Genomic DNA, 21588 nt, shown 5'->3' on the forward strand with positions numbered 1-21588 from the left:
ACAGGGCCGCTTCTTTTTGTCCATAGGCCGCTTCTTTTGCTTTATGAGCCAAGTCCGCCTTTCGGCGGACTGTCTCATAAAGATGTCTCCCCTTTAATGTATCCGTAATTTTTATCACGTTAATCCTTGGAAATCTCTTTTGAGTACCATTTCATAACACCATCAAACATATCTGCATTCGCATATATGAAAAGATGGCCATCATTTTATATGGAGTCCTTATAATAAGAGTTACTATTGTCAAACGGAAATCTATTGACTTTGAACGATCTGCATATTGACGCTTGTTTACTGTTATTTGACCCTCAAACATTACCTTCACAATGTCAATGTAAGACTCGACTATATGACTCCACCCAAAACGAAAAAATGAAACGACACTCGTGACGTGTTAARAATCAGCAACAAACTTGATTTCGTTTTGCTTGATTAAACTGACGCCTTTGTCGAAGGTTCTTCCCCAACCTTTGAGATAGGTCGCAGACTCGTTGAAAATTTTGACTGATTCTCCAGCATACACCCAATTACGAAACTTGCTATATACTGACGGCAGTACTATCGTTGATAAAACTAAAAGCTCTCTGATTATCACTGCCAATCCTTTGCCATATGACTTTTTACAAAGACACGGCTCATTCTTGGAGAAACAAGAAAAACACGTTCCATGTTTTACACAAACGTCTTGGTCAAGAAGCACCTCAATTGGCACCCCAAGAAAATGCACGCCTTGCCAATGGAGGACACAATTAGAGCTTTTTCCAAGCGACCGACTTCTACTGGGTACAGAGACATATAAATGGTTCGGTTTCTTTTGGACATTCCGGCAATTTTACTTGCGAAAGAGCATTGTGATCTGCGAGGTACCTAAACCAACTCCTGCTAAATGCTGAATTGAACCCATATAAATTGAACTGCTATATAATTATTTCAGGTATATATGACGATCCTTTCAGCTCCCTCGTATCACATTGCTGGCCTATTTGACGGTTGTTGTGTCGTATTGTTTACTTGGTTCTTGCCATGGGCACTCTATTTTCCCTTGCACCTGTGTTTTGAAACAGTCTTGAAATTTATCTTGGGCGCTAAAGCTCCCTCTCGAGTTAAGCCAAACGTAATCACAACTGTGCTTGAAAAAGGCAAAATGATATAATACACAAGATAGAATCTTGCGCAAAGATTAATATTGATTTTATATGTAAAAAAAAGTTGCACTGACATTCAAGGTTTTTTGTGGCAACAAAGTCTTACTGGCCTTATTGAAACTGTTGAGTAACACTCTTCAAATTCGGCAACCGAAATAAGTATACCAGTCTTAATTAACGCATTAATCACATTCTAAGATTATTTTTGTCATCTTTACGCCTTCTTATGTGTTCTAAGTATTCAACTAGAGCCCCCTGGCAGGCAAGCATCTCTGTCAATTCTGGAACGGAACTAATACCAAGGCAGTCAGCTCTTGAATTCTCTCCAATAATAAGATTGGAGGATTTTGCTACAGACCTGGGGAGAATATTGGAAAAATCTCTTTTGTAGTGACCAACTACAAAATCAGGAGAAACGATTTTTCTTTGAGTTTGTTTTTGTTTATTTGTTTGACTATCGCTGGGGGTGTTTTCGTCTAGATACATCAATCGGTAATGATCACTTAGAACTTTCACATGCCAACAAAAATTCATACCATTCAAACAAACATCCAAATCACGAAAATTATTTTGCCTAACCATTTGGTAGTTGTTAACAGACTGACTTCTGGAGGGATAGAAAAATTCGTACTTAGTATCTCGGAAACTTAATTGAGAGTAGATCTCACAAAATGGTATCTTGCATAAACGAAAGGCCTTATCTTCGCAAATAACCTTACTTTTGGTATACAAAGGTGGGTCTTGCGCTCTTTGTAAAACGTACTTGAAAATAGTAAAATTTGGTGACTTCCCCACGATTTGACCTATAATGTTGTAATTTTGTACAATGTGAAATAGCGGAACGCCTACACCATCCGCATCAAGAACACTGAGATTGAAGTTTGTCCGTTTGAACATGTCATAAGATTGTACGCTTGGGAATACGAAAAACCCTCTCTTGCCAAATATAGTGGCGATCGGCAAATTCCTTTCTCTGTTAAAATGAAGAGGTTCGGGAATTTGCTTTCTTCGTGTCTTTTCAATTTTATAATGGTTCTCATCAGTAAGTTTTTGGCGAGCTAGGTGAAACATTCAGTCCTTGGTGCTTTCTTGGTAAGCATTATCATGTCATACTTTCTGCCGACCCTTTCCTTATGTATGTTTTAAATGATTGAAGCCTACATGGTAAAAAGTGGCTGCTGCAGTTTTTCGCTATTTCATTCACGGAGCCCTTGAAATTTCTTTAAGAGGCTTATACGTTACGCCGCTGTAATGAATAACTAACCAAGAACCATCTGCTTGCAAGCCCCATTCAGACAATCTAAGCCATGTATACCATGTAAGGAAAGAAATGCGTTTTTTTTCATTACGAGCCGATATTATTGAAGGATTTTTGACAACGGTTTCAAACACTACTGCTTCAGAAATCTCAACCCTATAGAGAATTTAACGTTGATACAGTATAAGCCTTGTTGCTTGATAATTCGCGACCTTCAGTTCGATCCTCAAACGGTTCTCCTGAACTCAATTGAAATCTGCCGTTTTCATCTTCAGATGCTCTCTTTTTGGTGTAGGAGTTCGCACTTTTAACTGGCGAAAGGATTTCACAACGGATGAGTAGTAGAGTTATTAAATTTTGGTCTTACGTACTAACCTGTTGTGGCGAACCTAGACAGATGTGCTTCTTGTCTTATAACGAAAGGTATGACCTGAAATGACTGAATTGGTGCAATCTGACAACAGAAAAACAAGTCATCTTGAGCATTGTAAGGTTGAAACTAAGACGTAAGATTAACGTGCCTTGACACGTGTACATTTCAAGGATAACAATCCAACGGGTCAAGCCAGCGATGGAAGAAACAGGCTGAATTTGTACTCAGACGTTCGAATAAAGCATGTACGAAAACGGAAGGAACAAATTTACCGTTGGGCTTGGCAATCGCATCTAAACGAGGTGAAAATGCGCCAAACCCTCTTCTAAAAATAAGCCTACATAGAAGGAGTAAGCCACTCGAGTAAACTCTAGGTGCGTTACCAATAGCAACTGTGCAAGCTTTCAAGTATTTTTTGTTCGAAGGATCATCATCTGATTTTCCGTTCAAACTGTACGCTTCATCAAGAAACCTCTCGATCATTTCAAAATGATTATGCCAATTTTGTTTTCTGTCAACTGTAAAATCTGAGTAGAAAGGGACTTTTTTTTCTGCTCAAGTTGGCGTTTTTTTACTCTATATACATATATACACTTGTGGTAAAACGGGATTAGTTCGGGCAAAACAGTTGCGGCTGAGTGTAAAGTAAGAGAAATAGCCGCGGAGGCCGTTGAAAGGCCAACACTATTCAACAAGACTAACGGCGCTTTGCAAATTTGTTTGTAAAACTACACCGATAATTGAAATGCAGTTTATAGAGGGACATGGCACTTGTATCCGAGTCATAACTGTATACAACAAGTGATTTTGTCATTTACATCCTTTGTTTCATCAAGATGCGAGCATCACCCGGCGGCTGTTTTTGAAATTACAGCAACGTCAGATTTCCTATGCTTTATAATTCTTTCAGCCCAATAAAAAATTCATTGAGAACGCACCGCACAAGCAGGCTTTGAAAACCAGAAAAGAGCCCGCAGTACCGTCACGCGAATATTTTAACAAGAGCAAGGGAACGTTTTCCTGTGTGACTGATGACTCCGTGGGGAAATACGAAGAGTGGCTTTTTGGTCCGATCGTCCGAACCTCCGCGCCTTGTTACCGCGCCATCCAAACCGGATAATTGTTCGTAGCACACGATGTAAACCAAGAGCACGTGAATCGGGCGGCCTGCATGACCCGGAGGAGTGGAGAGGTTCCATGGGATATGCTACCCCAACAAAACCACACAAGACAGTGTACGAAAGAAATAACGCAGACACTAACACTAACACTAACACTTACGTTTGCCCCGCCTCTTTGTTCACATGCTGACCTGCGCAGAGTTACCCGTAAACTGAAACTAAAAAAACCCTGATTGTGACCGTTGGTCTCATCAGTCACTGTCCGCTGCGGTCTTGTCGTTTTCCTCCTGTCTCCCTCACGCGGAAATAGGTATATAAAGAAACCAATAATCGGTGAAGCCGGTGAAAGAAAAATCGTGTAAATGCTACAAGAAAAGCAGCTCAAAAATGCGGTTAAGTTTCGACCGAATTGGCTTTTCTGTTTACTGTCATCCCATCATATAGCTTTGGTAGCGACTGTGCACGAAACGCATTACGGTTTGGCTGTGTTAAGTATGCCCACTTTACCACCCCCACGCATCCCACGCCTTCCACACCCCCACAATCGAGCTTGTAACACAGGGGCAATGTGCTAGTGCTAGCTGCTGGGCGGCTAAAGCAGTAATTGCTTGGAGATCYGGCCGTGAACGATGACCAAATTGAAACTCCAATTATATCTCAGCCCGGCCGATATTTCACGCGGGACCCTGACCCCGCATACCGCTCCGCTTGACCGGCGTGCCACGGCTAAGAGGGAGTCCAAAAAAGGCAATGGACTCCAAAAAAGGGAGGCATAGATGCGGAACGGCTCCTACGGCGTATGCACAAGAGCCATTGGCCAACTCCAACTGACAAAAAAAATGTGCGGTGCAGACCGTCGGTGCCGGGTGTGCATTTGCAGTGCTCGAGGAAGTTATTCTCCGCGGGCTGTATGTTGCCTCGATTCCCCCATTCCAATCAATAGTCGGCAAGCGATTCATTCTCTTCTCCACCACTAGTACGCTAGTTTGCCACGCTTGGCACATCATCCGGACGTCCATCCTTTTGCAGTTGAGGAATCACTGCCCCCCCTTTTGTTGTGACGGCTGATGTGTTGATTAGTTAGTTAGTTATTTGCATGGAAAGCCGCTCACGCACCTTTTTTGCCAGGCCTTGTGCACTTAACAGGAATCTGGTCAGCAAGCACGGCCGTAGATGTATAAATAGTTATTGGTCTTGAGGGATGGTTGGGACTTACTTTTGCTCTTCTTCCTTTCGCAGATTAAAATCACAAAAGTAACAGTAACAGTAACAGCCTCATAAGTTTCAACGCTGCTACTAAAAGATGTCGTCAAGAACAGAAGATAAAATTTCCGATGAACAACAGCTGCCCGCTGCTAGAAAGCTATACTACAACTCAAGCACTTTTGCCGAGCCACCCCTGGTGGATGAAGCCGGCAACCCCATAAACTACGAGCCGGAGGTCTACAACCCGGACCACGAAAAGCTGTACCACAACCCATCGCTGCCCGTGACCTCTATTCAGGACACTAGAGATGACGAGTTACTAGAGAGAGTTTATAGTGTGGACCAAGAAGTGGAATATGAAGAAGACGAAGCAGACAAACCGAATTTGAGTTTCGCATCCATGAAAAGTTATGCTTTGACAAGATTCACGTCTTTGCTGCACGTCCACGAGGTTTCTTTGAGAAATATCAACCCGGTCCCGGAATTGAGGAAGATGACGCTGCAAAATTGGAACTATTTTTTCATGGGGTATCTTGCTTGGTTGACGGCCGCCTGGTGTTTCTTTTGTGTTTCAGTGTCAGTAGCCCCGCTATCTGAACTGTATAATAGACCCACTAAGGACATTACCTGGGGGTTGGGGCTGGTTTTATTCGTTCGCTCAGCGGGCGCAGTTATATTTGGTTTATGGACAGACAAGTCTTCCAGAAAGTGGCCCTACATCACCTGTTTGTTTTTATTTGTCATTGCACAGCTTTGTACTCCATGGTGTGACACTTACGAAAAATTCCTGGGCGTCAGGTGGATCACTGGTATTGCCATGGGTGGGATCTATGGGTGTGCTTCCGCAACGGCTATAGAAGATGCTCCAGTGAAAGCACGTTCTTTCCTATCAGGTCTCTTTTTCTCTGCATATGCTATGGGGTTTATCTTCGCAATCATTTTTTATAGAGCCTTTGGCTACTTCAGAGAAGATGGCTGGAAAATTTTGTTCTGGTTTAGCATTTTCTTGCCAATTTTACTAATTTTCTGGAGATTGCTATGGCCAGAAACAAAATATTTCACCAAAGTCCTGAAGGCTCGTAGACTAATACTAAGTGACGCTGTGAAGGCCAACGGTGGGGAACCTCTGCCCAAGGCCAATTTCAAACAAAAGATGGTGTCTGTGAAGAAAACTGTTCAAAAGTACTGGCTGTTGTTTGCCTATCTAGTCATTATGTTGGTCGGTCCAAATTACTTAACTCACGCTTCTCAAGATCTGCTGCCAACCATGTTGCGCGCTCAATTAGGACTATCTAAGGATGCAGTCACCGTTATTGTGGTCGTTACTAACATCGGTGCTATCTGTGGTGGTATGATATTTGGTCAATTAATGGAAGTCACGGGTAGAAGATTAGGCCTGTTGATTGCGTGTGTAATGGGAGGTTGTTTCACGTATCCTGCATTTATGTTAAGAAGCGAGAAAGCTATTTTGGGAGCTGGATTCATGCTATACTTTTGTGTTTTTGGTGTCTGGGGTATTCTACCCATCCACCTGGCTGAATTGGCTCCTGCCGACGCAAGGGCTTTAGTCGCTGGTTTAGCTTATCAATTGGGTAACCTGGCCTCTGCAGCAGCCTCTACAATTGAGACGGAATTAGCTGGAAAATATCCACTAGAAGTGGATTCCTCTGGTACTGTTATAAAGGAAGATTACGCTAAAGTTATGGCCATCTTAACTGGGGCCGTTTTCATCTTCACTTTTGGGTGTGTCTTTGTAGGGCATGAAAAATTCCATCGTGATCTATCTTCTCCAGTTATGAAGAAGTACATAATTCAAGTGGAAGAGTACGAAGCTGATGGTGTTTCAATTAGTGAGATTGTGGAGCAAAAAACAGAATACGGTTCTGTGAAAATGGTTGATTCTACTATCTCAAAGACATTTGAAGAACACATTGAAACCGTTTAACTATTCTACGGTAAAAAATCTATCGCTTTTTTGGGCATTCCTTTGTGCCCGTGTGCTGCATATTTCATATATTCCTTTATGACCTTCATATTATTACATAAAAGACACGATATAATATATTTTAAAAAATTCGAATTTTGGTGTAATAGTTGTATTCTAATAAACTTCAGACCTAAGTGGTGCAAGTACGGTATGTAGAGCCTCAACGCCTCTTTGTGTTTACGGAACAGGCATCTTTCTCACTTCGTAATTAATTCGGGGTACATTGTTAGAAACGAACAATTCCTTCGTAACCAAGATTTCACTTGAATCCCGTGTTGGTGCAAAATTCGTCTTTTTGGATTGTGCCCTTTATTATGTATTGAAGTACGACAAGTTATGTTAAGAAATTCCGCCTTGACCAACGTAGAATTGAGTACCAATTTTTCATAGTTACTTTCACCAGAAGTTTGGCTTAAATAAAGCTAATGCTCGACATTTTTCGCTAAAATTGACTTTATTCTGTGGTGACGGTTGAAGTCCAAGACATAAATAACCTGTTAGTGGTGCTTGCATCTTGTCAGCGAAGAGCGCCAATATCGTGACGGACACCAGAAGTCAAGATAAATATTCCCTCTTGTATCGTTTCTCTTTGATATGGAGGTGTACATTCACTTTAATCACGGTTTTGTTTAGACATATCTCACTTTGAGAATCTAGTTCATTATGAAAGACCCACTAACGAAGGGAATAAAAGAACAAACAACAATTCTTCCTCAAAACGATGATTATGGTAGCTCATGAAGCTTCCAGTGGTGCATTGATGGCAAAGCCTATAGTAATTATGGATATGCCTTCAGCATGTAAATATGCAAAAAACAACATTTATTCGTCTTCGTCGTGGCTAAAGTGCTTTTTATCTTCGATTGGTTTTTATGCTCTTTATTTTGAATGTCATCATGCATTTTTATTTTCCCTCTTTAATATTTCCTCAATTTCAGCTACAGCATGTCTTATTGTTTAAGCTGAATTATCAATCAGTGTTCACCAAAACAGTGATTTAATTCATTTTCACTTTTCAGTATCCTTTAAGATCAGTATTGTTGATTGGCCGTAATAGTTATTTAATCTTTAGAACTACTTCTCCTGCCTTAACATGTATATTCATCTATCTCGCATCGGGCTTCGCCGAAGCCTATTCCAAAATTTTCGGCCTTTGCCGAGAATTTTTCGTTATGCTCATCACCAGGAAATGAAAAAACTTTATATATGGCCTATACATTTGGAGCAGATCTTTATCGTTTATTGTGTGGCTCGAGTCCTTGATATTATTGAATACATATTGGCGATCGGTGACCAAAACACACACATACAAGACGAAAAATGACGGCCAGCTTAACTACCAAGTTCTTAGACAATACTTATGAAAATCCATTTATGAACGCATCGGGTGTTCATTGTATGACTACCCCAGAACTGGATGAGTTAGCCAACTCTAAGGCAGGTGCTTTTATTACTAAGAGTGCTACAACTCTAGAAAGAGAAGGTAATCCCAAACCACGTTATATTTCCGTTCCTCTAGGTAGTATCAACTCTATGGGTTTACCAAATGAAGGTGTTGATTACTATTTGTCTTACGTACTAAACCGCCAAAAGAAGTATCCTGATGCACCCGCAATCTTCTTCTCTGTTGCTGGTATGAGTATCGATGAGAATCTAGGCTTATTGAAAAAAATTCAAGAGAGTGAATTCAACGGAATTACAGAGCTAAACTTGTCATGTCCAAATGTTCCTGGTAAACCACAAGTTGCTTATGATTTTGACTTAACTAAGGAAACATTGGAAAAAGTTTTTGCTTTCTTTAATAAGCCTCTAGGTATTAAATTGCCCCCTTATTTTGATTTTGCTCATTTTGATATTATGGCCAAGATCTTAAATGAGTTCCCATTAGCCTATGTCAACTCTATCAACAGTGTAGGTAATGGTCTCTTTATCGATGTAGAAAAGGAGAGTGTAGTAGTAAAACCAAAGAATGGGTTCGGAGGTATTGGTGGTGAATACGTCAAGCCAACCGCACTTGCTAATGTTCGTGCGTTTTACACTCGTTTGAGACCTGAAATCAAAATCATTGGTACTGGTGGTATTAAATCCGGTAAAGATGCATTTGAACATTTGCTATGTGGTGCTTCTATGCTACAAATTGGTACAGAATTGCAAAAAGAAGGTGTACAAATCTTTGAACGTATTGAAAGAGAATTGAAGGATATAATGGAAGCTAAGGGTTATACGTCGATAGACGAATTCCGTGGTAAGTTGAACAGTCTTTAATTACACAATGAAAGGTGGGATATATTATGATTATCGTTGAAATTTGTGTAGAATAGCATTTTGCATTTATGTACTGAATAATGCTAGGAACAGTTGCAAACGCTCAATTAGTTGACTTGTACTCATTATCTATAATGGAACGTAGAGAGGATATCACTAGTCATTGAGTTATTCAATAGCACTTTAGATGAATATAAATATAGATTAAAACTCTGCGATGATCAGAAAGTAGTATTGTTGCGATGTCATTTCTATCTAGTGCGCTAATTGTCAAAATCAAGAAATATGCGAATGATTTTTTATGGTACGTTTTTGTTATTAAACCTTTTGAAAACTGTGTGTTATTCTTCTCGTAAGTTCTATTTAGTTCGTATATAACCGCTATATATAGAGACCAAAATCTTTTGCATACGATCACATCTATAGGTGGCCAAGTTTTACTTAAACTCAGTACGACATTAGACTTGAGGACTGCTATGATTTTAGCGCAACTTTTAAGTAATCTTAAAGCAGCTAATTCCTATATTCCTCAAATCCTCCCCCACCAGGGGTTTTGATGATAAGGCGATCGCCAGGTTGAGCGTAAATTGTATTTTTACCGCCTATATTAATCAAAGCGCCTGTGCTATTACGTACCCATAAATTTTCACCCCGGCTACCGTCTTTCCCTCCATTCATACCATGAGGAGCAATGACACGACGTTCTGACAGTATAGATGCCGTTACAGCGTTTCGAAATTGAACATCCCTTACAACACCATTTCCACCTGTATACTTGCCCTTACCTCCTGAATCCCTTCTGATTGAGAATTCTCGTAATAAAACAGGATATCTCCGTTCAAACACTTCGCTGTCTGTCATTCTCGTATTAGTCATGTTCGTATGTACAGCATCTGAACCATTCCAACCAGAACCTCGCCACGAATCGGCACCAGCCCCTGAACCACCACATATGGTCTCATAGTATCCAAAGCCCTTAATTAATTTACCTGTCTTACTGTCAGATCCACCTCCAGTTCCAAAAGTGAAATTGTTACAGTCGCCTTGGGAATCAGCCATGACTTTAAATGTCTTTAAAATAACATCTGTAACTCTTTGTGAAGTTAACACGTTGCCCCCAACGACTGCAGCACCGGATCGGGGGCTTAGTATAGATCCAGCAGGAATTATTATTGTTAATGGTTTTAAGCAACCTTGGTTCAAAGGGATGTCTTCCCCTACCAAGCACCTCAAACAATAGAGGACCGCAGAATTAGTGATGGCTTCTGGTGCATTCAGATTGCCATAAACTTGTGGTGAAGTTCCGTCAAAATTAAACACGTATTTTTCGTTTCCAGGATCTATGTCAACTTGAAGTTTTATTAAGCTGCCATCATCCATGCGATCTTCGCCTGAAAATTTAGTGGTGCCAAAATGCTCTACCATTTTTGCAAGCATTTTCTTAATAGATTCAGAAGCATTTTCTTGAATGGCCGTCATGTATTTCAAAATTGTAGGGAGATCGTATTCCTTAGTCAAAGATTCAATCAGTTGTATTCCTTTAGTGTTTGCGGCCACTTGAGCCTTCAGATCGCTTATGTTATCACTGAATCTTCTGGAGCCTGAGCAGCCTGGATATTTGCTTGGGTCTTCTACGAATAATTTGTGCATCAATTCTTCTTGGAAAACTCCCTCTTTAACCACAAATTCAGAATATATTGCAGTGCCTTCCTCATACAGTTCCTTTGAATTTGGGGGGACTGAGCCGGGAAGAACACCTCCAATATCTGCATGATGGGCTCTTGAAGCAACGTAGAATATTAATTCGCCTGTTAAAGAAAATGAGGGCGTTATAACCGTTATGTCTGGTAAATGTGTGCCACCAATGTCTGGATGGTTTGTTATTAGTACATCTCCTGACTTCAATTTGTCTTTCCATAACTTTGCCTGAGCGGAAATGCAGGTTGACATTGAACCCAAGTGAACAGGGACATGAGGTGCATTAGCCACTAAGTTGCCTTTAGGGTCAAATAAAGCACATGAAAAATCTAACCTCTCTTTGACGTTGGTGGAAACAGAAGTCTTCCTTAACTGAGTTCCCATTTGAAGGGCAATGTCCATAAACCTGTGGCTAAAAATGGATAATAAGATTGGATCGATTTGGGCGTCAGCTTCATTCTCTGACAGCGTTTCGGTGGGCTTATTAACGGTTTCGATATATATATGAGAATTTAATATGAACGCTTGAGAGTTTGGCAAAATAACATTAGTTTGGGTACCATCAGCTAGTATAGCCGGACCTTCTATAACTGTTCCAATAGAGATATCGTCAATCTTATATACCGCAGTGTCGACCCATTTGTGGTCAAAAAACGCTTTTTGGGAAAAACTCGAATCCTTCGACACGTCAGCCTTTTTAAAGCGAGGAACTTCCTTCATTTGGTCCTCGATTGTCTTCTCGTTTCTAACGTCCGACTTCCCAATTGCCCTTATTCTTATATCATCGATTATTATTTGTTTATCATCAAATGAAAATCCAAACTCTCTTTTGTGATCTTCAGAAAACCATTTTGCAAAATTCCAATCATCTTCGTCTTTTTGCAAAATCATTAAACTAGTTTCAGTGCCTTCATATCTCAGATTCAAATATTTTTCCACTGTTATGTGTTCTCGAGAAAACGACTGAGATAAAAGGTTATCTATCGACTTTTCAGAAAGTGCTAAAAACCTTTCTTTGACTTTCGAGATGGTCTCTGGCCCACTTATGATAAAAGAGCAAGGCTCTTGATTTTCCTCAATAACATCTGCTAAAAAGATACCGTAAGCAGACAAGATGGAAGAGTATCTATGAATTAAAACGTTATTAATGCCCAATGAATTCGCGACAGCTATAGCGTGCTGGCCGCCAGCACCACCGAATGAAACTAAGCGATGCTGAGATACTACGTGTCCCTTTGCCTCTGTGATGGCTCTTACGGGTCTTGCCATACTTTCATTGGCTACTTTGATGAAGCCGTACGCGACCTCTTCCGGTGCCAAATTTGAATTGAGGTCTTTATTGATTTTATCAGTCAGCTGCCTAAATTTCAAAGTTGTGGTTTCTAAATCAAGAGATTCATCTTCATTGGGTCCAAAAATTTTTGGAAAGAATTCAGGAACTAAACGTCCTAAAAAGAGATTTGCGTCCGTGATAGTTAAAGGTCCTCCCTTTCTATATGCTGCAGGTCCTGGATCTGCAGCTGCTGAATCAGGACCAACTTTAAATAATCCATTCTTCCATGATAAAATAGAACTTCCTCCAGCAGCTACAGTATGAATGTCAAGTTGAGGAGATTGTATGATGATTCCTGCGGTAGTTGTCTCAAAAACGTGTTCTAGCCTCCCCTCACCATACCTACTTACGTCAGTGGATGTGCCCCCCATATCAAAACCGATCAAGGGAATATTATTTTTTTTATTAAAGCACGTACTAGAATAACCTATGACACCACCTGCAGGGCCAGATAGTATTGATTTCAAACCGGAAAATCTTTCCCCGTCTACTAGTCCACCATCGGATTGCATAAATTGAATATGGGTATTTTCAGCGTGGCACAATCCTGCGGAAATGCTACTTAAATATTTTTTGATTACTGGCGTAAGGTAAGCATCTGCAACAGCACTGTGAGCTCTCGGTAGGAATTTTATCATCGGAGAAACTTCAGAAGATAACGAAACATGGGGAAACCCAATCTGTTTGGCAATATTCCCAACAATTCGTTCGTGATCTGGAAAAGTGTATGAATGCAGAAACGCCACTGCAATGGACTTGATTCCACTATCGTAAAGTACTTGTAGAACAGATTTTACACTTGACTCATCCGGTGTTTTAATTATCCGTACCATTTCGCCACTATTACCTTCCAAAATTCCCTCTTTGTCATTACGAGTTGATTTGATAAAGTAAGGGTCTTCTGAGAAATCTTCCAATGTAACTCTTTCTTCTATTTCGACTACGGTATCGTATAAAGGCGACACTTTGTTGATATTCAAGTTGAAAATATCAGGTCTAGTTTGATCTCCGATCAACAAAGAGTCTTTGAATCCTTTTGTAGTAATAAAGGCACAACGTTCGCCGTTTCTTTCTAAAGCACAGTTTGTAGCCAAAGTTGTTCCCATTCTTAAACTTTTTACATTAGAAATATCTAGGGGAATACCTCGAGGAATTTTCTTATGTTCAAATACTTCCAAGAGGCGTCTTATACCCTCGAGTGGAGCATCTGGGTAGTTCTTGGGGTCCACTGAAAGTAATTTGATGACCGTATCATGTTCTTTTTTACCTGTACCAGCGTTCCCGACACAATCTGTGAAAGTTCCACCTTTGTCAATAGCTATTCTTATATTTCCTTTTAACATTGATATTGAGACAAGAGCTTTAGCTAGCAATCTCACACGCCTGGAATAGTCGCACTATAACCTCAGCCGTTTCCCTGATTTTTCTTTTTGGGAATTTTGACATTTAATACTATATCTGCTCTTTTCAGTGGTGATCTTGTGTGGCGATCGTCCTCAATCGGAAAAGCACCTGATAAGAAAAGAGAGAAATAAACTCATAATCAAAACGAGCCTGCGAATTAGGTTTTATAAAATTGGGCGCCCCTGGTTCCTTATCCAAAGAGTTATGAGCTATGTTGCTTTAATCTTTTCACTCTTTTAAAATTGGGGTATGAACTATTTACGCCAATTATAAAAATAATGATAGAAGTTACTTATATGGGGTAGAACAAAACATAGATTATATGAATATATAGACGTAAAGTTGTTCAACCTTTCATGTAAGCGTCTAACTCAGCGTCAAGAGCTTCAACAGAAGTAGGTGTGTTACTTTCGCGGCCCTTGCCCTTCTTAGAGACTCTGCTAGGCTTTTGGCGATAATGGCTACCCGATCTTCCTCTACTACGTTCTTGGACCGGCTGTCTGTGACGGTTGTTTGTGTTACCTCTCGGATGCTTCCTCTGAGGTTGGTACATTTCTACTTCGATTTTGGTACCATTCAACTCATGCCCATTGTAACGTTCGACAATCTTTTCCATTACTTCTGGATCCTCAAATTCGTAAATGCATGTACGATCTTCTTTGTTATCGAAAATCTTCGAAAATACTGGGGCACCAAACTCCTTAATCATATCATCAAGAGTGTAATCGGAAACGTCCAATGGGATTTTGGACATTCTGATTCTCTTGGGCAAAGGTGGCTCTTCCTTTTGTGGATAAAAGTTGTCCCCTGACCTTACCGCTGGATCGGAAGACCCAAATCCCAGCCTGGGCCCCAATTCGTTTCTCAAATCTCTCCTACGGTACCTCGTTACCTTGTGGTCTACTGAGTCTTCCGCATGATCATCTCCAATAATTTCGTCAAACGCTTTGTCCATTGCAAAACGTGGTCTACTGGTTCGTAATGTTAGGTTATGCTGTACACTCACTACCTAAGCTCTCTTACCTTTTCCGTTAATTTAATTTCCCACAATAGCCTTACTTTTCACCTTTTTTGGATTAATGATTATTTCATGCCGAGCTTGACAGAAAATAACACAATGGATTTTTACCGTTTCATATCTCAAAAAGAAAGTTAAAAAAGAAAGATTATTTGGTATGTAGACTTGTTATTCGTTTTATGTAGTTCTTACGCATAGATCAGGATAAATCGTCAAACAGATCTTTGAATCTTGGCACGTTCCCATAGCTTTTTCTAATGTTTGCAAGCCATGTTACCGATTTAGCAAATTGTCTTAACGTAGGCTCGACAGTAGATAAATTACCGTATGCCATGGAAAGTCTATATGCGGCTTCTTCGGATTCTTGATACTCCTCTAAAGGTCCATACTTGGTGTTCATAGCGTCGGCTATAATTGGCAAAAGTTCCGGGTCAGAGTTCTCTCTTGTCACAAGAGCTGAGTAATTGAAAATTAATGTGGCTACGGCAACAGCCAAATTTTGGGATTGCTTAGCAGATGCTTGAGAGAATTCGGTATCAATTGTTTCGAAAATTGATTTATAAACTTGCTCAGATGCTAACAGCTTTACCCCCCAGTTTTCATTCTTGAAGCAATTTACCAAGATACGCACAGTTAGCATGGCTAGAGTGATATTCTTGTTACCCAAGCCTTCTTCAATGTAATCGTTGATATCTGACGAATAAGGCAATTTTTTAACGATCAACCGCACTATGTCGTACGCAGGGGTTTTAATTTCCCAAGTAGATCTTATTGTATTGGCAAACGATAGCAACAGCTCCCAACTTTCATCGATGTCATGTAGCGCACCACCTATTTGTGCCAAAATTTCATCGTCAAACGTCTTCTCACTGGCGTTTATCTTTGCGATTCCGTTGAAAATAGTATCTGGGTTAAAGTTGTCCATAACCAAGTATTCTTTAACGGGGAACACCTTCATTGTTGTTGTTGACGTCGATGATGTTGACGATGCGGCTAGGGGTGTATCATCGGCACCGGTTCCTTGATCTAGTGACACACCATTGGTGTTTTTCAAGATAAATTGTACCACTAAATCTCTATGACTCGATGGCAATTCATAGCGGGCCAAGAAATTATCAGCGGCTGTGTATGGATTATCGTTAGCATTGATAGGCAATTTCAAAGGAGGTTTCCCATCTTCGATATCCACATCAAATACATAGTCGTATGACTTGCCCTCGTATTCCACCTTTTGGTCGTTTCCGGTAGCACCTGCTCCGACAACGTCACCAATCTTAGTCCATGAGCTATTTGAGTATTGATGAGCCTCTATCGTGCCTTGAGGCGATTTGACCACCACAACTTGGCCCTCTTTACGCCCCGGAGATTGCAAGATCTCAAAAGGCGATAATTTTGACTCGTCAAATTGCATTGTCTCGGAACTTATAGTGGATTCTTCCACCTGTTTTGATAGCTCCTTTATGTCTTCCTCTGATGCCCACCTTGATTCATCATGTGAGAATATTCTAACGAGATTATCGCTACTCCCTATTACTATATCACCATTAGGCATACAGTCTATAGACCAAACGGAGACCGCAGGCAGCGTAATGACTTGCATTAATGATGCATTTTCCATGGACCATATGCGAACCGACCGGTCCTCACCACAACTTACTACATCTCCATTAGGCAGCAGCTTCACACAATAAACAAAACTTTCATGACCTTCAAAAATTTTTAGCACTTTGCCCGTACGGATCTCGACCAATTTAATGAGACCATCATTAGAACAACTAATGAAATGGCCACTGTCCACCAGGGCCAAGTGCCTCACCACATCATTATGGATTCCGCTGAATGTCTTGATCACTTCCCCATTTTGCCACAGTTTGATCGTTTTATCTGCAGAGGCAGTCAGGTACTTGTTTTCTGTAAGGGATACCACTTTGGCATCCCATACAGAGGCACTATGCGCTTGTAAATTGTAAACTAAAGATCCGTCTTTCCAAACTTTGGCGGTCTTGTCCCAACTGCCACTTACCACAACACCTTCTCGGCATTCCAAACTACAAACATTCCCCTCATGGCCGATCAATGTATACAAGGGATCCTCTCCTAAGGTGGCAAATAAGGGCACACCGTTGATCATGGTGTCCTTTCCACCAAAGAGCAGGACCTGTTTCTCATAATCATAGCACACACTGTTTAAAAATCCCTGCCCTGAATAAACCACTGTACTGTGCCATTGGTCGTCTTTTGACCACATCCGAACCGTCCCATCTCTCGAAGCACTGGCTACTTTCGAATCATCCACAGCTACCACGTCCCTGACGTCTTGGCTGTKCCCTTTCAGCGTCGCACTCAATTGATATACCATAATCCAAGTCTCTTGCTCTCTCAGATACTACTACGTGTAAATATATGCTCACACAGTCAATGCATCGTTCTTCCCTTATTATCTAGATGCCAAAATCCCACATGATTTATTTTCGTGGTCCTGAACGAGTGTGAAAAAATTTGAAAAACTCGCTAAGAAAAACATCAAAGTGCAGCGACTTTCTCGAACGTCCAAGCCTTGCTCCTATTGTTCTAGTAGCCTTCAGACCATTTAGTATTCGAGCACACACACATATATATACATACACCGCTACATTGCTGTTTATACACTACAAGTTTGTTTCGATTTTATTAGAAGTAATAAGATAAGGGGTAAAAGACAAGGCATACAGATAAGAAAATAGGAGAAGGACTAGAAACCATATCCCTATAATAGTAACAGTAATAACTATATACGCGTATTTCTTCTTTCAAACATGACAGGTCCATTAGTGTACGTTCAAAACGCAGATGGTATCTTCTTCAAGACAGCTGAAGGTAAGGGAAGTAATGATGCAGTGATTCATTTGGCTAATCAAGACCAAATTGTTCGAGTCCTTGGTGCAGGAGAATTCCCAGCTCAAGGTGAAGTGGTCAAGATTGCTTCCTTGATGGGGTTCATCAAGCTCAAATTGAACAGGTATGCTATTATTGCGAATACCGTGGAAGAGACAGGCAGGTTAAATGGACACGTCTTTTATAAGATATTGCAGCATTCTGTGGTTCCCTCCAAGCTCAACTCAAGAATCGATTCGGAAGAAGCCGAATATATCAAGCTGTTGGAATTACACTTGAAGAATTCTACGTTTTATTTTTCATACACTTATGATTTGACCAACTCGTTACAAAGAAATGAAAAAATTGGGCCCGTATCCTCTTGGAAAACTGCCGATGAGCGTTTTTTCTGGAACCATTATTTAACTGAAGACTTGAGAAATTTTGCCGTTAAGGATTCTAGAATCGATGCCTTTATTCAACCTGTTATCTATGGGTATGCCAAGACTGTGGACTCCATTCTGAATAATACCCCTATTGTCCTCGGTTTAATTACCAGACGTAGTATATTCAGAGCAGGTACAAGATACTTCCGTCGTGGTGTTGACCAAGAAGGTAACGTCGGTAACTTCAACGAAACCGAACAAATCTTACTAGCTGAAAACCCGGAGAGTGAAAAAACACATGTTTTCTCCTTTTTACAAACAAGAGGGTCTGTTCCAATATATTGGGCAGAAATTAATAATCTAAACTACAAGCCAAACTTAGTCCTTGGCGAAAATTCATTAGACGCCACCAAAAAGCATTTTGATCAACAAAAGAAGCTGTATGGTGACAACTACTTAGTTAATCTAGTTAACCAAAAGGGCCATGAATTACCTGTGAAAGAAGGCTATGAATCTGCCGTGCATGCATTGGACGATCCAAAGATTCATTACGTCTATTTTGATTTCCATCATGAGTGCCGTAAGATGCAATGGCATAGGGTCAAGCTTTTAATTGATCACTTAGAAAAATTAGGTTTGTCTAACAAAGATTTCTTCCACAAGGTTATTGATTCTAATGGTGAGACCATTGATATCATTAATGAGCAACATTCTGTCGTAAGAACCAATTGCATGGATTGTTTGGATAGAACAAATGTCGTTCAATCAGTTTTAGCACAATGGGTCTTGCAGAAGGAATTCGAAACTGCCAGCGTCATTCCTGCTGAGACCACGTGGGAAGATAGCGCTCCATTACTATCCTCCTATCAAAATTTGTGGGCAGATAATGCGGATGCAGTCAGTGTCGCTTACTCAGGTACCGGTGCCTTGAAGACTGATTTTACAAGAACTGGTAAACGTACGCGTTTAGGTGCGTTCAATGATTTTATGAATTCGGCGTCACGTTATTACCAAAACAATTTAACCGACGGTCCAAGACAAGATTCGTATGATTTGTTTCTTGGCGGGTTTAAGCCACATGTGGCTTCTATCAAGTCACCGTTCCCCGACAGAAGGCCTGTGTATATTCAGCTGATTCCAATGATTATTTGCGCAGCAATAACCGTTTTAGGTGCCACGATTTTCTTCCCTAAGGATAGATTTGCCAGTGGCAGGAATATGTTGTATTTCGCGGGTGCCGCAGTCATCTTGGCGCTGTCAACCAAGTTTTTGTTCAACAATGGTATCCAGTATGTCAACTGGCCTAAGTTAGTTGATGTTGGATTCTTAGTCGTTCACCAAACACACGATAAAGAGCAGCAGTTTAAGGGTTTGAAATATGCACAAAGTCCTAGATTTTCTAAACCAGATCCTTTAAAGAGAGATTGATGAATTCTGTATATGATAAAATCACGAATATTTGTAAATCTAAAACAAAAAAGCGCTTTGCAGTCAGAAGTCAGAAAGGCTAACAGACGAAAAACTAAAAACTGACAAAGCTGCCAGAAAAAGCCAAGTCCGTGGGTACCCAGGGTATTAGGATTTCAACAACAAGCCAAAGACAACAAAAAAAATGAATAAAAAAATCCAAATGATAAAAAAAAAGCCACATGCCATGAAGAGAATCAAGTAATTATTTGTCTCACTTTTTTTAGTTTCTTTCATGTCTATATATACACATCTATATTTTTATATAAGTTTTTTAATGGCTAATTTAATGTAAGTAAAACTGTTCCATCTTAAGGTTTCCCTCCAGGGAGTAACCACAAACACTGATCACTCGCATAATTCATGAATGAACTTATTTACGTCATTAGATCTCATTAAAGCCTCGCCTACCAAAAATCCATGAACACCTTCCTTTTTATACTTTTCTGCATCTTCCCTTGTGGTTATTCCAGAAAGTGCGATCAAAAGAGTGTCCTTTGGAGTAGATTCCACAAGATTACTGGTGGTGTTTAGATCTACATTAAATGAGTGAAGGTCTCTATTATTGACACCTATGACCTTAGCGTTGATTTCTAAAGCCCTCTTTAGTTCGTCTTTGGAGTTTACTTCAACAAGAGGTTCCATGTCCAAATCTTTACTGTAGTCGTATAGCTCCTTTAACAAGGGTTGAGATAGCATCTTAACTATGAGAAGAACGGTGTCCGCCCCGCCTAATCTTGCTTCTAGGATTTGGTACTTGCTAAAGATAAATTCTTTTCTTAGGACACAAGGCCTCTCCTCGGGGGAGAACTTCAAATCTAGGATTCTTCTGACATTGGCCAAATCCTGTAGCGACCCGTGGAACCAGTGAGGTTCAGTCAGTGCGGAGATGGCGGAAGCCCCAGCGTCCGCATATTTCAAAGCCTGTTCAGCGGCGACAGCCTTTAGGCAAATAGGACCCTTTGATGGAGAAGCACGTTTCACTTCAGCAAGAACCACGGCTCTGTTGTGGGACGATGACAATTTCGCGTAGAAATTCTGTACTGGGGGAGCAAGGCCTAAATTATAGTTCGATTGCAGGTCTTGCATGGTGAAACCGGGAACCTTGGATTGCTCGTTAACGTCAATCTTACGCTGTGCGTATATACGATCCAAAATAGAGTTTGAAGGAGACAACCCGTTTTCCTCCCAATTTCCACCGTTGATGCTCAAGATATTTCTAATCATCAAATGGCCTTCCTCGGTCAAGATGGATTCCGGATGAAATTGCACACCTTCCACGGTGTACTTCTTKTGCCTTACACCCATGATAATACCGTTTTCCGTGCTGGCAGTAACTTTTAGGCACGATGGAAGAGATTGTTCGGTACCGGCCAAAGAATGGTATCTAGTCACAGCAATACCTTGGGGCACATTTTTGAAAATCCCTTTGTTGTCGTGACTGATGGGAGAAGTCTTACCGTGGACAATTTCACCGGCGTATGCGACTTCACCGCCAAATACGTCAAACATGCACTGTTGGCCCATGCAGATCCCGAAGACGGGAATCTTCCCAGCAAAGTACTTTATACAGTCTCTTGAAATACCTGAATCTGTCTTTGGATGGCCTGGCCCAGGCGAGATGAGCAGCGTATCGGGGCTCAAAGCTGCAATTTCATCCACTGTGATGGCATCGTTACGGTAGACGTCGACTTTGGCGCCCTCTTGGCACAAGTACTCATAAATGTTCCAGGTGAAGGAATCGTAGTTGTCAATCAGAACCACATGCTTATTGATTGGGTTTGTAGCAGCGTGCACAGACATTTTTTATTGGTGGGGTTATATGCGCTTACAATCAGTGGGTGATGTTCTGGAGACTATTTGGCTCTTGCAAATACCATGCGTACCTTAATATCTCGCATGGGCAAGGATGAGTCAACGGGCCATTGATGATCAATCTGTGATTAATACAAGACCATTTCCGTCTCCAGTGATAATAGCAAGACAAGAGAGCCAAGAGACAGGCTGGGACGCCTAGTGATGCGCATACGAGTATTCACGTCTGCAAGATCATAGGCGGGGCACTACGAAGCTACAC

General features: G+C 40.8%; 7 protein-coding genes across 7 annotated transcripts; 3 read left to right on the forward strand and 4 right to left on the reverse strand.

The window, feature by feature from the left end:
- Window positions 1-1328: 1328 nt before the first annotated feature.
- On the reverse strand, window positions 1329-2213 carry DI49_3167 (uncharacterized protein; the record flags this gene model as incomplete). Its single annotated transcript, XM_018366250.1, has 1 exon — window positions 1329-2213. One exon carries the CDS (start codon window positions 2211-2213, stop codon window positions 1329-1331), a length of 885 nt encoding a protein of 294 aa, XP_018220842.1.
- Window positions 2214-5197: 2984 nt separating this feature from the next.
- On the forward strand, window positions 5198-7045 carry JEN1 (monocarboxylate/H+ symporter; the record flags this gene model as incomplete). Its single annotated transcript, XM_018366251.1, has 1 exon — window positions 5198-7045. The coding sequence occupies one exon, from the start codon at window positions 5198-5200 to the stop codon at window positions 7043-7045; it is 1848 nt and encodes a 615-aa protein (XP_018220843.1).
- A 1362-nt stretch (window positions 7046-8407) lies between these two features.
- Window positions 8408-9352, forward strand: URA1 (dihydroorotate dehydrogenase; the record flags this gene model as incomplete). Its single annotated transcript, XM_018366252.1, has 1 exon — window positions 8408-9352. One exon carries the CDS (start codon window positions 8408-8410, stop codon window positions 9350-9352), a length of 945 nt encoding a protein of 314 aa, XP_018220844.1.
- A 4781-nt stretch (window positions 9353-14133) lies between these two features.
- Window positions 14134-14742, reverse strand: YRA2 (Yra2p; the record flags this gene model as incomplete). The annotated part of the gene is made up of 1 exon (XM_018366253.1): window positions 14134-14742. One exon carries the CDS (start codon window positions 14740-14742, stop codon window positions 14134-14136), a length of 609 nt encoding a protein of 202 aa, XP_018220845.1.
- A 262-nt stretch (window positions 14743-15004) lies between these two features.
- Window positions 15005-17164, reverse strand: DOA1 (Doa1p; the record flags this gene model as incomplete). The annotated part of the gene is made up of 1 exon (XM_018366254.1): window positions 15005-17164. The coding sequence occupies one exon, from the start codon at window positions 17162-17164 to the stop codon at window positions 15005-15007; it is 2160 nt and encodes a 719-aa protein (XP_018220846.1).
- Window positions 17165-17600: 436 nt separating this feature from the next.
- On the forward strand, window positions 17601-19472 carry SAC1 (phosphatidylinositol-3-phosphatase SAC1; the record flags this gene model as incomplete). Its single annotated transcript, XM_018366255.1, has 1 exon — window positions 17601-19472. The coding sequence occupies one exon, from the start codon at window positions 17601-17603 to the stop codon at window positions 19470-19472; it is 1872 nt and encodes a 623-aa protein (XP_018220847.1).
- Window positions 19473-19859: 387 nt separating this feature from the next.
- TRP3 (bifunctional anthranilate synthase/indole-3-glycerol-phosphate synthase) lies at window positions 19860-21314 on the reverse strand (the record flags this gene model as incomplete). The annotated part of the gene is made up of 1 exon (XM_018366256.1): window positions 19860-21314. The coding sequence occupies one exon, from the start codon at window positions 21312-21314 to the stop codon at window positions 19860-19862; it is 1455 nt and encodes a 484-aa protein (XP_018220848.1).
- Window positions 21315-21588: the final 274 nt, after the last annotated feature.

This window comes from Saccharomyces eubayanus, chromosome XI, assembly GCF_001298625.1.
Source record: "Saccharomyces eubayanus strain FM1318 chromosome XI, whole genome shotgun sequence".
Taxonomy (NCBI): domain Eukaryota; kingdom Fungi; phylum Ascomycota; class Saccharomycetes; order Saccharomycetales; family Saccharomycetaceae; genus Saccharomyces; species Saccharomyces eubayanus.